The following is a 13,797-nucleotide window of genomic DNA, read 5'->3' on the forward strand; positions in this document are numbered from 1 at the left end:
ATTAGATCCATTCAATTGAAAAAAATAAATCTTAGGGGTCAAAAATCAGTTTCCAGATAGACTTTTATCTGGGATACCAAGATATAAATTGTTAGCACCTAATGTTTGAGATTAATGGCTGCTGATATCACATTTTGTATTTACATTCCAAATCACAGCGCCAATGATTTGGTAGGAGTTCCTTCCGATTTTGAGTATTTCTTACATCAAATCTTAACCATATATATTTGATTATGAGTATTTCTTACATCAAATTTGACCGTAATTGATTATGAGTATTACCTACATTGCGTAATTAGATACTAATCACAGTAGCTACAGACTGACAGTACACATAATTAGACACTAACAAACTTTCAGTTGTATTTTACCCTTTTAGATCTTACATGAAAATTAAATGAACAATAATGAAAATATGGGCATCAAGTCATCAACCAGTCAACCTCATGTTCTGCTTAGATGCAAACCATAGCGTCGAGATGAAATTGTACATGTGATATTCTACCGCATTTTGAGAACTTGGAGGCCGCCTCTTCTCTTGACTTAAAAGTTAAAACTTGAGTAAAGTAGTAAACCATAATTTGTTTTACCTAATTAATTTCACCAAAATTAGGTGAAGTAAATAATTTGTGATTGTAGCTAGCCGTTTGGATGGAATTTTCGCACTATAAAAGCAAGACTAGTTTACACAATTTTTTTTTAAGTATCAAAACAACGTCCATTTCATTCTCTCCCAAACAAGCTCCTCACTACAGTGTAGACTTTTAGTACACAGCTAGGTAAAACGCATATATTTTCTTCTTCAACACTTGGCAAAAATAACCTGCATTAAATTTGCAATTCCGCGTGTTCTCTAAAGAGAGAAAGAGAGTTATAACGTAAACAATATTTAATCCAAAGAAGGAAGGATACAGGCATACATTTGTCATTGAAACCCAAACTTCTGCCTCTGTTTACTCCGTCCTTTTTCTTCAAAATAATCTAACTGGCTGGAAAGTTCTTGAAGAAGGCAAGTGTGTTATATATTTCTTACGGTGAGTTAAAGTGTGAGTGAGTTGTAGTGTCCTGTTTTGAGGTTTGTGTTAAAGCTGATACACTTTTTGTTATGTAAAGCGTTGCTGTTGTTGTTGTTTTTTTTTTGGGAGATTTTTGAGATTTGGGGATGTGTTTTTCTTCTTTTTGTGTACTTGGCTTTGTTTGAGTTTGTCTCATTTACTGTAATTATCTTGTTTTCAGATCTTTACATCATTTTTTTAAAGAATGGCACAAGAGCAGGGTGAAGAAGCTATAGTTTCAAGTTATAATAATGGAACAGAACATGAATCAACAATGGAGGAAAAAGAAGACCACTCTTCAAAGTTTGATGTCAAGAATTTTCTTTGGCATGGTGGTTCTGTTTATGATGCTTGGTTTAGTTGTGCTTCAAATCAAGTAAAATTTACAAACCCCCCACTTTGAAAAACTGAAAAGAATCATTTTTTGTCGTTACAAATCTTTTCTTCTCATTTCTTGAAAAAATATTTCCGTTCTGCAGGTTGCCCAAGTGCTACTAACACTTCCATACTCTTTTTCACAACTGGGTATGTTGTCAGGAATAATCTTTCAAGTCTTTTATGGCTTGATTGGAAGCTGGACAGCTTATCTCATCAGTGTTCTATATCTTGAGTACAGAAGTAGAAAGGAGAAAGAGAATGTTAGCTTCAAAAATCATGTCATTCAGGTAACATAGAACACTCAGTATAGATAAATTTGTGACAATATCTTTGAAAACATACAGACCCAATTTTCTGTGTTTTTCTTTTTTCTTTTTCAATTGCAGTGGTTTGAAGTGTTGGAAGGATTACTGGGTCCTTATTGGAAAGCTCTTGGACTGGCTTTCAACTGTACTTTTCTCCTCTTTGGGTCAGTTATACAGCTTATTGGATGTGCAAGGTTAGTCCCTGTTTGGCAAAGTGTTAAAATATACTCTTCATTCGTATACTACCTGTTTATTAGAGTACTCTGATGTTGGTGAGCACATATGTTTGGAATCATATGATCACACCAACTTTCTGGTGGACCCAGTATAAATTGTGTCTTTTGGAATTTTATCTCATACTACAGAATCCTTCCTTCTCAGGTGATTGCTTGTGCATCTGATACTAGGCTAGTCCCTTCATCGACTTTTTAGGCTGCCTATGGGCTTCGATCTCCCTAAATCGGAATGATGAAATCCGTCCGTCTTAAAAAATGAATGTGTCAAGGAGCATGTATGTTTAGGATCCCTAAGTTCACCACCTTTATGATTTGGTCCCTCAGTCGCCCTAGTTTGTGCTATGCTTAAATTAATCATGCCACTTGACATAGTTTTTAATAGTATAGCCGTTTGGATATAGGACCATCCGCCTTTACCGTTGTTTAAGTTCCCATAAGCGTCTGCACCAAACAAATCATGACCACTTCTAGGCATAGAAATTGATATTATTTGATACCAATAATTACATCAAAACATTGTAATATAGACAACTACTTTTAGGGATGTTAATAATATGGGTTTAGTATACTAGTCTTTGCTTGCTCTGATAACTTATTTATTTGTTTTTATTGGATCAGTAACATATACTATGTAAATGATCATTTGGACAAGAGGACTTGGACTTACATATTTGGAGCTTGCTGTGCTACAACTGTGTTCATTCCATCTTTCCACAACTATAGAATTTGGTCATTTCTGGGACTTGGGATGACTACATATACAGCATGGTACATGACCATTGCAGCTCTGGTTCATGGTCAGGTAATTATTCTGTTTGGTAAAGTCCTCTTGGTTTGTCTACAAACTGGGTAGTGACTTGTGATTAATTTTTGTATTGTTGGGTTTGTAATCTGGTAGGTTGAAGGTGTGACACACTCAGCTCCATCAAAGCTGGTTTTGTATTTCACTGGAGCTACTAATATTCTCTACACATTTGGCGGACATGCTGTTACTGTGTAAGTGAATGGAAAGTACTTTCTGAAAAAAAAAATAGTGCAAATTATTTTAATCATGTGTTGACCCCTTTTCCTGAAAATAAGCAAGTTTTGAGTATTATAACATTAAAATTTTGATAAGGGTATAATGTTTCAGTTGAGCGTTTAGTTTTGGGTTGGGATCAGCTGCTCCCGGAAATAAAGTTAATTTTTTTTGTTTGTCTAGTTAATTAAGTATACAATCTGTTGAGATATATACATCTCACATTGGACATCTGAAGCCTTGAGTCCTGCCTATGAGAGCCCGGCCATTCCATTTATTATTGATTTTGAGTGAGATATGACTCTCCAAATTTATATAGCATGAGTGAAAGAACATCTCAACACAGTCTCAACTAATATACAAATATCTTTGTAAATTGCATTGTCTTTTATTACTGTGTTTGAAGAAGTAGTCAGTAAACCATTCAGTATTAGTCATCTGAATTAGAAGAAATGTGCATTCCCTCCGAAATCTTGAAATAGTAAACAAATTGAGATTCACTTTTACATATTTTTCCTTTACTGATATGTGGTTGTGATGGTCAAAACAGAGAGATCATGCACGCCATGTGGAAGCCACAAAAGTTCAAGACCATATATTTACTGGCTACTCTCTATGTTTTCACATTGACGCTTCCTTCAGCTGCCACTGTTTACTGGGCGTTTGGAGATGAACTACTCAACCACTCTAATGCCTTTGCTCTCCTTCCCAAAAACAGATTTCGTGATGCGGCTGTTGTCTTAATGCTCATCCACCAGGTATTTTCATTTTTCTTTAATTCAGTGGAAAAATAATCATTCACGTGTATTGGTTTCTTGTGACACCACAATACGACTTTTATCTTTTTTAGGCATTTAAGTATTTGGTTTTTTCTTACACTCAAAAACTTTTTTGTTAGGCAAGTATATCTTTCAAATTTTCATTTTTTTCTCATAATTCAAAATTACTGATAATGACACTTATGGTCCAGAAGTCTTATTCTTAATTGATTTTAGTCACTTATGTGTTGATGGAAATGAAAATTGTGCAGTTTATCACATTTGGATTTGCATGTACACCATTATATTTCGTGTGGGAGAAGGTGATAGGGATGCATGACACAAAAAGTATATGTCTAAGAGCACTTGCTCGACTTCCCGTGGTCATTCCTATATGGTTCTTGGCTATTATATTCCCTTTCTTTGGGCCAATCAACTCTGCCGTGGGAGCATTATTGGTCAGCTTTACCGTATACATTATTCCTTCTCTTGCTCATATGCTCACTTACAGAACAGCTTCTGCTCGTAAGGTAATGAACTGATACCCTTTTCTCATTGCTTTCACTTGAAAAGTAAAGTCCACAATAATAGATAATGCTCCATTTTAGTTCTAATGACTAAAAGGTCCTGACCTGTCATTTACTGTCTGCTTGATGTGTTTGGACTTTGTGGATCTATTGGTCATTAAGTTCTGTAATATCATTGTGATATAAGGCACCAATACTGGTCGATGTTAATTCGTTCATTCACTTCATTGCAATTACCAAAATAAAAACTGGTGGAAATGATTTAAGCGTAAAAGATCAGATCGGTACTCAGGTGACTTGATCATTAAAATGTCGTCATGATTCCAGAAAATGACAGAAACATATCCAACTTTCTATGGTAGCCAACAGTTTGGAAGTTTTAATTTCCCATTTGATCAAGTTTCTTAAGCTTTGGATTTCAAGAATATGCCCAATTCCTTTCATTCAAAATTTAAGGTTGATTCTGATCTTCTAGTCAAACATCACTTTGATTGATTGAAAATCACAACCATTGAAATATTTCAATTATGCTATAGAGTTGAGCTGTCCCCCGTTTATCACTATTTAGTATTTACCAGTGTCAATTGTGGTAGGGCTAGAATAAAGGTGGGGTTTTAAAAGAACTCCATTATGAACTCCATATATGAATATCTGAAACTATGAGGATTCGCACTACAAAAATTTAGGTTGTCCCTGGCTAGATTGCTGGGGGACAGTAATTAGTGATGGTTTAGAACAAACATTATGTCACATTTTAGATAAAGTCGATACATAGGGACCATACATCAATAAAGTCTTAAAATCACATATTAGAACAGGGCCTATACATCAGTCAAGATTTAGATCAAACATAATCTTTTAGGTCACAGTTTGCCTTCAAGTGCATTTTATTTGTTCAAGCCTTCTTCTAGGTCTTTTTCAGATGTATATAGCTATTACAGTGCTTCCTTTTGTTAAATGTATGCCCTGTTTAGTGTAGTTGTCACTTGTTAGTTGAAGACTTGAAGATACACCCTTCCTAAAAGTTTCATTAGATGCAAATTGTCAATCATTACAGCTGTTAAAAGCAAATGCCAAACGGGGGGGGGACAAATTGGGAAGATTGAACTTAAATGATCTTTCTATTGTATAACTTTCTTTGGGAGTTAAGTATCAATAATTAGTATAGCACCAAAGGGTCTAAATGTCTAATTATTGATTTTGATGTACAAATTGATTTTTAAAAGTTACAATGAACTGTGAGCTCTCGATGCAATGCAAACTGTTTGAATATGTTGTGATGAAATAAATTTGGAATCCTGTCAATTGTTTAATGCCTTAATGTTTTGTTAATTGTGAGGTTTGAATTTCAACTAACAGTCAACAGCTTGCTGCTGAGTTTTAACTAATAAACTCTATCAGAGTATCAAACTAATTTGCTTTTGTATTCTCTCTTATGCAGAATGCTGCAGAGAAGCCACCTTTCTTCCTCCCAAGCTGGACAGCCATGTACATACTCAATACTTTCATTGTTGTATGGGTATTCATCGTTGGTTTTGGATTTGGTGGTTGGGCCAGCATGACTAACTTTGTAAAGCAAGTCGATACATTTGGACTCTTTGCTAAATGTTACCAGTGTCCGAAGGCCCCAGTTGCCGCTCCACCACTTCAACCACAGCACCACTGAACCCAAGATTCATATTGAGTCGAATACATGAACAAACCAACACTATTCTCTTAATGTAGTTGTGATATACATGGTGGACATAGGCAGTGTTTCTGCTCTCATATGATGTGCTAGGTTCTAGTTTTATTTATTTTTTGTCTTTCTTTTTAAGTTGTGTGGTGCTGGTTACTTCACTATCAAAACGTAGGGTACTTGAATCAATATAGATTCTGTTTCACCCTCTTTTCTTGTATATTTAAATGATACGACCGTATAGAGTTGCACTTGGTCATTAAAACTTGGCTTATTTCCTACTTCTGAAGACGACGAAGGAAATAATTGATCATTTGTTACCTGTAATGTAGCAGCAGAACCTTATTTAAGTCCACACGGACTTGATTTCTAAGAACCTTCTGATTTCATTTCTAAGGAGGGGAGTAAGTTTTGGTCTGTCCACATGGTTGCGTGTTGATGCACCTCTTTGTCACTTGCCACTCTTATTTATCCCATGTGATCACCACATGATCTATGTTTACTTCATATTGTTATTTAATTGAGTTGATAGTATCCATTAAGTTTCATGTATATAGCCATTGACTCCTTTACTTTTTATACTTTTCAATCTGGTTTATCACATGAAAGCATATTAGGGTGTCATCCAGCTGTTTAAGCATTTCAACTTTGAAACAAAAGTTTGGTCTCAATTAGTCAAATGTCTGCTTTACTTGGGTTGATTAGCAAAGAGAATTGGTTTTTTGAAAATGAATCTGTTCTTTAGGATTGCTCAATAGAAAGATGAAGAGCTTGTGTTTTGGCTTCTTATCAGATGTTGATAGCTAGGAAATAGGAATTGAAGATCTTACTATAAAGTTCGCACTTATCCATGGTATGGACTGAAAAATGGTCGTAGTCTCTTAGGAATTAGGATAGCAATGCCTTTATTCCCACTTCTCCCATAAAAACTGGGCTTCTTTATGCTTTGGCCGTGTAAAGTGACGGGCCTTCACACCACCATTATTGTTTGTTTTCCTTTTTCAGTCAAAGCAATAGATAATTAAAAACAAGGAAGCACTGTTCATTTCGTCTATTGCTAAATGAGGATGCTAAATAAAAAAAGTCAGTGAAATAGTAAAAGAATAAAGCAACAATAAAATAAGGATGCGGTACGTAATGTTTCTTTCGTCCATCCAATGTCGTAAGCAAAACACCATGAGAGCAGGGGAAGCGGGCATACTTTTAGCGTGTGCGTTTTCAATAATGACCACTCTAAAAGTATGTTAGAGCATCTCTAGGTGGCCGCATCACCTCCAGATTTGCTTCTAATTCTCGGAATTTCGGTGGATTCCAACTCTAAGTGGAACATTCACAGCTGCCTATTTAGCCCCATGTTTAGATGCAAATTTTCGATTTCGGATGCAGATGTGGATGCGGCGCGATTAGGATTTTTTCCACTAGATGGCCAATTATGGTCTCCCCCCAAATACACAGAAAAAACACAGTCAACTCAAGTTGATTTTTTTTTTTTTGTACTTGGGAGGAGACCCTAATTTCCCCATTTAGTAGGGGGAGGGGGAATCCTAATTGGCTCATCTATTGGGGGGACTTTTTTCAACTTGGGGTGACATTGGTGTCGCGCCACAGTACCAATAAAGCGCGAGGTGAAATTTGTGGGTAAAATTTGCGGCCACCCAAAGTTGGTCAGATTTTGAGGAAAGTTTTGTCAAATTTCAGATGCAAATATGCAGGTGTCAGAGCATCTCTTGTGAGTTCGGAAAAGGTGGGTGATCTACCTCTTTTCTTAGGGTAAAATCCTCCACTGAATTACAGTGTGAGTTCCTCCTATTTGCTAGAATATGGACCTCTCAGAGTTTGAATGTCCTACTGAAAGAGGGGTAGTTGTGCTCCAACAACAAACATCTGAAGTACAACAAGCGGTAGCTACGGCATGTTTAATGCCCACAAACCAAGCAGGTTCACCGGTGGTGTAGCAAAGACCAAACCTACATATCTTTGAGAAAGCAAAGAATCGTATGACTCAATCAGGTTGATCTCAAGTCCCTTACCTATACCAAACAAGCAAGGAGACACACCTTCCATAAGACTTCCGCAAGGTCATGAGAAGGGACTTGAAGCGTGCAAATATGCAATCGTTGGTTGCTCGGTTTGGATATGGAGAGCATAGTGCTGGAAAGCATAAGGCAAGAAGCTAACACTAAGTGGGGCTTGAAAGATGCAGTAAAAATCTCACCATTAGGTAAGGGGTACATCATATTACGGTTTTCCAATGAGGAAGATTTCAAAAAAGTTAATTTTGGGGGTCCTTGGTACCTTGGCAACCAGTTACTTAGGCTGTCTAACTAGACTCCAAATTTCTCACCAGAAAGCCATAGAAACTCAGTTGCTCATGTCTGGGTCAAATTCCCGGGACTCAGCTTGGAATATTGGGAGGTGGAAACCTTAATGGCGATGGGTCGTACTCTTGGGTGTCCACTGAGAGTCGACAAGAACTCCCTGGAAAGGGACAATGGCTATTATGCGAGCGTCCTAGTTGATATTGATCTCTCAAAAAACATTTCTGATAAGATACTAGTGGAGGTTGATGAGTCGTATGAATTCTGGCAAGAGGTAAAACTTGGCAAGATACCCAAGTTTTGCAATCACTGCAAGATTGTGGGTCATCTGGTCACTGAATGTCGCCAGTTGAAGAAGGATCTAACTGGAGCTCCTAGCGCAAAAGAATCAAACAAAGACCAGGAGGGAGAACTGATCACAAAAGACACAGCAGAAGCATCAAAACGGCAGAAGAAAAGGTGGAGACAAAAGAACAAACAAGCCGAGATTTCAAACACGATAATGCAGGTGTTACTAGTGTGATCGGGAAATCCAAGTACAGAATGAAGCTAATGGAGTGAGTGTGGAGTTAATGGAAGAAGCAGTAATAAATGTCATTCCAGACCCCGACATGCCCCTTTCTAATGCGGAAAATGAGGTCTTTTATGATGTGGACAAGGGTGGGGATAATGAAATGCATGATGAAGGTTTTGATTTGCAGGATGAAGAGACAACATGGGTAGAGGGTTATGATCTAGCAGTGGTACAGGAGGATGCTCAGGTAATGGCCATTACTGGACATGGCCAACAATCTCTCAGTAAACAGCATGCAGTTGAGCTTCAAAATTCTTTTGTGCTTCTAGAATCTGAACAGGGATATGAGGAAATGGAGATTGCTGCAAAAACACTTACGTCCAGTGGACAAGGGCAACTCCTTAAAGAAATCGAACAAGTGTCGAAGAGTTGGGCTAACATGACTGAACAGGAACAAGAGGAGGGTACAAGAAGAATTGGCAGACCCCCTGGCAGTAAGAACAGAAAGTACGTCAGCACTGGTGAGCATTGCACTAGAGCTAAAGTACAGGTACCAAATACTTCATTAATTCCTTATGAAGATAATATATTGGAACGTGAGGGGAATTAGGAAGGAGCGAGTTTTAATAAGAATAAAGGACATGATTCAGAAGGTGAGTCCAGATATCTTTTGTGTAGCAGAACCCAAGACTAAGCCTACTAGTAGTACTCTGCTAAGTCTTGGGCTAGCATATTTTGACTATCAGTTTTTCCACAATGACTCTGATAGTAGAATAGGAAATATTTGGTTCTTATGGAGACGGGGCATCAATGCAGCTCTGATTCAGGCATCCTCCCAGCACATTACAGTTATGGTAAACAATTGTGTTATTTCAGCTGTCCATGCCAATTGTCTGATGGTTAACATAAGAGCTTTATGGCAGGACCTCTCATCTCTAAACCCCTCTGCTCCTTGGGTTGTGGTAGGCGACTTTAATGTGGTCCTACAATTCACGGAAAAGAAAGGGGGATTGATTCCAAGAAGAGCTGCAATGTCGGAATTTTATGATTGGTACAATGTTTGTAATCTTCAGGAAAGTTCTTTTGTGGGTTCGAGGTATACATGGTGCAACAATCAGCATGGACAGGGAAGAATCGTGTTTAAGTTGGACAGAATCTTCTTTAACCAAGCATGGCTACAAAAGTTCCCAGAGTGGAGATACAGGGTGGATAGTAAGGCAGGGTCAGATCACGCACCATTAATTGGAGGTATGGCAAATATTCCAAGACCGAGTAATGTGCCCTTCAGATTTAACAAGGCGTGGATCAGTCATGAAAGTTTTCTAGATCTGATGAAGACGAGTTGGCTGCACTATATAGCAGGTACACCTATCTTCAGGGTAGGTAAGAAGCTTAAGATGCTTAAAGAGGTTCTTAAAGGCTGGAATACTAACGTTTTTGGGAATATAGAGGATAACATCAAGAAAGCTAAAGACAACCTTGCGCTAGCCCAAGAAACAGCTGATACTAACCCTACGGATTTGAATATTCTGAATGATATGGGAAGTAAGGAACAAGCTTTGGATCGGGCCTATAAGGCAAAGAGCATTCATTGAAGTTTGAAAAGTAAAGTTTCATGGCTCTCGATGAGTGAAAAGAACTCGGCTTATTTTCACGGGGTATGCAACATCAAGCAAGCTAAATCTATGATAACAAAGATGAAAACAGAAGATGGAAATGTCTTGTTCACCCAGCAGGAGATAGCCCAGCACATTGTTCAATATTACACAGAGAAGTTCCAATACAAAGAAGTAAAGATCGATGATGCCTTAACGAATCTCATTCCTAAGAGAGTCACTTCTGATATGAACGAGATGCTATGTTCGATCCCCTGCGATATAGAGATCTTCGAAGCCATTAAGAGTAGTAATGCGCATGACTCCCCGTGCCCTAGATGGTTACCAAGGCTGTTTTTATGTGCAATGCTCGGATATCATAAGAAAGGATGTTTGTATGGCAGTCAAGTCCTTCTTTCAGAGGCCATCATACCAAAGGGCTTAACGCAAAAGTTTCATTGCCCTCATTCCAAAAGATAAAAATGCAAGTAAGTCGTCCCAATATCGGCCTATATGCATGAGTAACTTCCTCATAAAAATCTTTTCAAAGATTCTGCAGATTAAATTTGAACAACTTCATTGAGGTATTGGTTTCAAAGGAGCAAAGTGGTTTCATCAAGGGAGAGAGCCACAAACCAAAGATTGGTTTTGCTTTCGAGATGATGAATCGTTAGACAAGAAAGTCTACGGGGGAGTTTTGCTTTGAAAGTCGACATATCCCAAGCCTATGATACCCTAAGTTGGGAGTTCTTAGTTGTCGCGGCTTGAGAGATTTGGATTTGCAGAGAAAATGGATAAAGATGGTGATGGCTTTGTTAAAAACTGCTAGACTATCCGTCCTTCTAAATGGTGGACCAGTTGGGTATATACCGGTTGGTAGGGGCTTGAGACAAGGGGATCCCCTATCCCCACTCTCTTTTCGTTAAGCGGAGGATACACTAAGTCGGGGTTTGAACAAACTCGAGAAAATAAGGGAAACTATGCCTTTAACTAGTGCAAAAGGAGTGAGTGCACCAACACACTTACCGTATGAGATGATATCATTATTTTTCAAGAGGGATTATAGAAGTGTGGCTTAACATAGCGGAATTCTTCGAAAGATACCAAGTATCTTCGTGACGAGATAATCAACAAGACAAAAAGTAAGATGTTTCTAGGTGGTATGGCTCAAGAAAGGCAGGATCATCTCCATCACATTTTAAACATTCAAATAGGTGCTTTACCTCGAAAAGTACTTGGGGTGCCTTTGATAGCAGGTAGAATCACTAGGGCAGCAGTGACTCCGTTACTGGACAAAATCAGGAAAAGGATTACTGCATGGAAAGGCAAGCTTCTCTCCTTTCAAGGGAGACGTGTGCTTATACAGTCGGTTCTTTCTAGCATCCCAGTATACAATATGGGGGTTTACAAGTGGCCATCTAGCGTCATTAAAGAAGCAGAGTCTATATTCAGAAACTTTCTATGGTCGGGTAATCCTGCGATCAAGAAATGTGTAACAGTCTCTTGGGATAAAGTTTGCAAACCGAAGGAGGAAGGGGGGCTGGGCATTAGAAGGTTACGGGAGCTCAATATGGCATTGTTAATGAAATTGGCTTGGCATGTCAAATATAAAGAAGATGACTTTCTTTGTGTTTATGGTAAATACTTTACTAGAGACAATGAACCCATCGAATAGTATACAAAGTCATCGCTATGGCCAGGGCATCGGATGGGCTCTACACGACGGTTACTTCAAGATCCCAAAGGCTTATAGGTGATGGGAACAAAGTGGACCTCTGGAGAGATGTCCGGGTTGGTGAAAGCAATCGATCCAACAGCTTTACAACTTTCTACAACCCAAATTGAAGAATTGCGTCAAAACTTCGATTCGATAATTCATAATGGTGTATGGAATATACCTCCTCCACTTTTGGTGTTGTTGCAACATATGGGAGTGGACCTGAGAAACCTTCCGGTCATAAGGCAAGATGAAAGGGATTGTAGTGTGCGGAAGGAGGACCTTAAGGGAAACTTTTCAGTCTCTTCAAAGATTTCAAGCCATCCAAGAAAAAACACGACGATGGATTGGCGGCAACAAGTGTGGAATGAGTATGTGCATCCTCGAACCTGCAGGGGACGGCTTTGGAAACTTTGCCAAAAGTGTCGCGGCAACAGACGCCGCCATGCAACGCAGAGGCCTTCGATGATGGCCCAAATGCTACTTGGGTTGTCAGTGGAAGAAAATCTCCGGCAAAGACATATGGGGGGACCGCAGATTCGCAAAGGACCTATGGGAGTGGGTGGCATGGCGGTTTTGGTTTCCGAGGCTTTACAAATCTAAAAGAGGCAATATCAAGATGTAATACAATCAATTTGTACATTTGTGGACTGCAACCGTAATGGAAGGTATGGTTCTCCTTTGGAAGCACAGGAACCTGATAGTCTTTGACAACAAACGACCTCACTTACTGCAGTGCAAGATAAAGCTCCAAACCTTATACACAATGCCTACTCCCTCTAAAAAGGAAGTATGCATGGTGCGGCGATATGAGGATTCCGGAAAAATGGGGTTTCTGTGCAAGACATCCGAGAGCCCAAAAATCGAACGTAAAGTGGTACCCACCGATCTCGACATCATTAAGATCAACACAGATGGTGCGTCCAAAGGTAATCCCGGTGAAGCAAGTTATGGTGCAATCTTTAGGAATTCGAATTGTGAAATCTTACAAGTTCTGTGTAGAAATATTGGTTTTAACACTTGCTACATAGCTGAAATCCGGGGTATTCTTGAGGGTATTGAGGAGGCAGTAAGCAAGGGTGGAATAAAGTTTGGGTGGAATCGGATTCTACAAACCAGATCATGGCCTTCTGAGAGGACCAACTCCCATGGTTCTTAAAACAAAGGTGGAAGAGAGTTCAAAGAAGGTTGTCTTATTGCGGATTACAAGCATTTGGCGGAAGCAAACTTTGTACCGATTTAGCCGCAAATCATGCGCTTTCACTTCGGTTACGGGATCACGCTTTTGTATGAGGGAAGACCCGAATGGCTTACTAGATGGGAATCTCCCTCGGCGACCTACTATAGGTTTGTTTAAAGGTGGTTCGGGACTGTACAAACCCAAACCAACTACTACATGTAACTTGTACCCCTTTTTTCCCATTCTAATACAATTTTGCTAACTTAGAAAAAAAAAAAAAAAAAAAAAAGGTGGTAGTATTTCCTTCAAATTTGAAAGCAAAATTTGAAGAAATTGGACGCAAATTTTGACCAACTCTAAGTAGTCACAAATATCGACCGCAAATGTGATTGTAGACCCTACCACGCGTGCTATTGGTAATGTCGCGCGCCAGTACTATTGTCGCCCAGGTTGAAAAAAGTGAAAAAAAAAAATACATGCGACATTCTCAATGTAGCGCCAAATTGAAAAAGTAAAAA

At 38.7% G+C, this 13,797-nt stretch overlaps 1 protein-coding gene across 2 annotated transcripts; it reads left to right on the top strand.

Annotated features, from left to right (window-relative positions):
• The first annotated feature begins 701 nt into the window (after positions 1-701).
• On the top strand, positions 702-6,163 carry LOC147483185 (auxin transporter-like protein 2). 2 transcript variants are annotated; one of them, XM_086576639.1, is made up of 9 exons: positions 702-1,034; positions 1,237-1,431; positions 1,535-1,720; positions 1,820-1,932; positions 2,593-2,776; positions 2,873-2,970; positions 3,543-3,750; positions 4,023-4,280; positions 5,719-6,163. In XM_086576639.1, exons 2-9 carry the CDS (start codon positions 1,261-1,263, stop codon positions 5,941-5,943), a joined length of 1,443 nt encoding a protein of 480 aa, XP_086432765.1. In that variant the 5' UTR covers positions 702-1,034; positions 1,237-1,260; the 3' UTR covers positions 5,944-6,163. The 2 variants fall into 2 exon arrangements, with proteins under 2 accessions (XP_086432765.1, XP_086432766.1); XM_086576640.1 differs by having other exon boundaries at positions 702-1,009.
• The last annotated feature ends 7,634 nt before the right edge of the window (positions 6,164-13,797 follow it).

Source organism: Coptis chinensis, chromosome 8 (genome assembly GCF_015680905.1).
Source record: "Coptis chinensis isolate HL-2020 chromosome 8, ASM1568090v1, whole genome shotgun sequence".
Lineage (NCBI taxonomy): Eukaryota > Viridiplantae > Streptophyta > Magnoliopsida > Ranunculales > Ranunculaceae > Coptis > Coptis chinensis.